Source organism: Mesitornis unicolor, unplaced genomic scaffold, assembly GCF_000695765.1.
Source record: "Mesitornis unicolor isolate BGI_N332 unplaced genomic scaffold, ASM69576v1 scaffold29946, whole genome shotgun sequence".
Lineage (NCBI taxonomy): Eukaryota > Metazoa > Chordata > Aves > Mesitornithiformes > Mesitornithidae > Mesitornis > Mesitornis unicolor.
Window position 1 is genome coordinate 6,623 of NW_010190804.1, and position 1,922 is coordinate 8,544.

Here is a 1,922-nt window from a genome sequence, read left to right on the forward strand (position 1 = left end):
TTGTCCAACACTCTCTACTGCATGTCCAGAAGTACTTTCTTCAACAACTTCATGTTTTATGAAGTCTCCCATCCAGTTACTGACCACATGCAATCAAATACAGAGTACAAAAGCATCATATTTACTAATACAGCTGCAGGTGCCCTCCTCACATGTACCTTTTGTCCTTCAGAAATATCTCAAATGGTGTCATTTCTGGGTCAGCTTTGGAGGTTTCATCCTGGTCTTTTTCAGCACCATTCTTCTCCAGGTCCTGGGCCCCATTTTGTTTTAAAACTGTTTTAAATAAAAAGACAAGAGCCTTTTATGAGCAGACAGCAAGGGCAAAGAAAGGTTAGCAGACTGAGAGGAGGTATTTCTACTACTCTCTTGTCAGATGAAAACTTCTGCCACAAGTTTCCTCCTCTTTCCTATAGTAAGCAACTATTTTTCTCTAATTGTAATATATATTAATTAACACAAATACAAAATTTAGATTATTGAAACAGCAAGAGACAAGCGAAAACTAATCTACTAAACCTAATGAAGAGTTGGAGCTGAAACAACAATGTAACATTTTGCTGCTCTACTGATTTGAATTCTTAATAAAATGTCAAAAGTATTTCCAGTCTGAACTGCATGCTGAATAGAATCCAGCCACCTGAACAAATTGATTTTATTGAGATTTTGTTACAGTAGACAAGCAGCTCATCTGCATTCAATCATTCTACCTTCCATGCTATCAACAGGCTCAGAGATTTAGACACCTATTTTATTTTTTTTAACAACTGGAATAAAAAGAGGCTATAGCACTGATGCAGAAGAAGTAGATTCCCAGCTGCCTTCTGAGCAATCTATCTTAAAAAAATAAAACTTCACCCTATAATTTTGTAGGCTTGCATTTTTAGGCTTGTTCTTAAGTAGGATATGTATCTGGAAACATCAATATTACTGTTTCCACAGTCCATGTTTACTGAGTGTTAAACAGACACAGAACAAAGAGATCGTCCTTACCCAGAATCTTATAATTTAAGAATAAGGTGAGAGACAAGGTAAAGAAAAACAAACAATAAGAATGGTTAAAAAAATAGCAGCAAGCATGAAGAAACAAGATGTTCAGGTCTATTCAGCTGGTTTTGAAATCTCCAGGCATAAAAAGCTGCTAGGTTCTACCCAGCAGAAAAAACATATTTTTCTGTATTAAAAACACAAAATATTTTTCTGTATTAAAAACACTTAATAGGACAAAACAAAAGGACTGCTTGAAACACATTTGATAGATGCTTTAATGGGTGATACACATGCTGTCATCTCACAGCGTAATGAAGTAATGAGTTATGAACATCTCCATTTTGTTCTGATATGAACAGAGGAACGCGAGGACAGAGAGGAAAGCTGCCTAAAGAAATGGGATCCCTAACTTTCGTCAGCTACAAATGAGAAGGGACTTTAAAAGCACATTATTAAAACAAACACATACTCAGTTAATTCAAGAGATCAAGTATCTTAGAGCTCCACTTAAGTAAGTCCAGCCTTCACTGCTACTGGTAACAGAAAATTTGCCAGTGGTCTCAAACAAAAACAAAACTTATACTCAGTAAGTGTTTAAGAAATATTTGAGCACAGTTTGGCTAATCAGACATTCAGATCCCAGGCTGAGTCCTCAAGTTCCCTTCAACAGGTTTCACACCGAAATACCCCACCTTCAAGAGCAATACTTGACAGCCGAACTCCAGTTTTTTCCAGTGGTTACTGCACTTACTTCAGGAACAAAAACCTCAAATATAGATTCCTCCAAAGCATGAATCATGCTTGCTGCAATACTAGTTGATATAGTTAAAATTATAAGGACCACTAAGAAGCCTACCTGCTGCTTCAGGATGTGGATGGCAGTCATAACTGAAAACCAAGGCACAGCCTCGCTCTGTCACTTGGTAGGGAAA

General features: G+C 36.9%; 1 protein-coding gene across 1 annotated transcript in view; it reads right to left on the reverse strand.

Moving 5' to 3' along the window:
- LOC104542283 (queuine tRNA-ribosyltransferase subunit QTRTD1-like) overlaps nt 1-1,922 on the reverse strand; it is a gene marked incomplete at both ends in the record, with an annotated part of 11,976 nt that overhangs the window by 837 nt on the left and 9,217 nt on the right. The window contains 2 exon segments of the mRNA XM_010186537.1: nt 159-276; nt 1,847-1,922. The exon segment at nt 1,847-1,922 is cut by the window's right edge and continues 9 nt beyond it. Coding sequence (XP_010184839.1) covers nt 159-276; nt 1,847-1,922 — 194 coding nt within the window.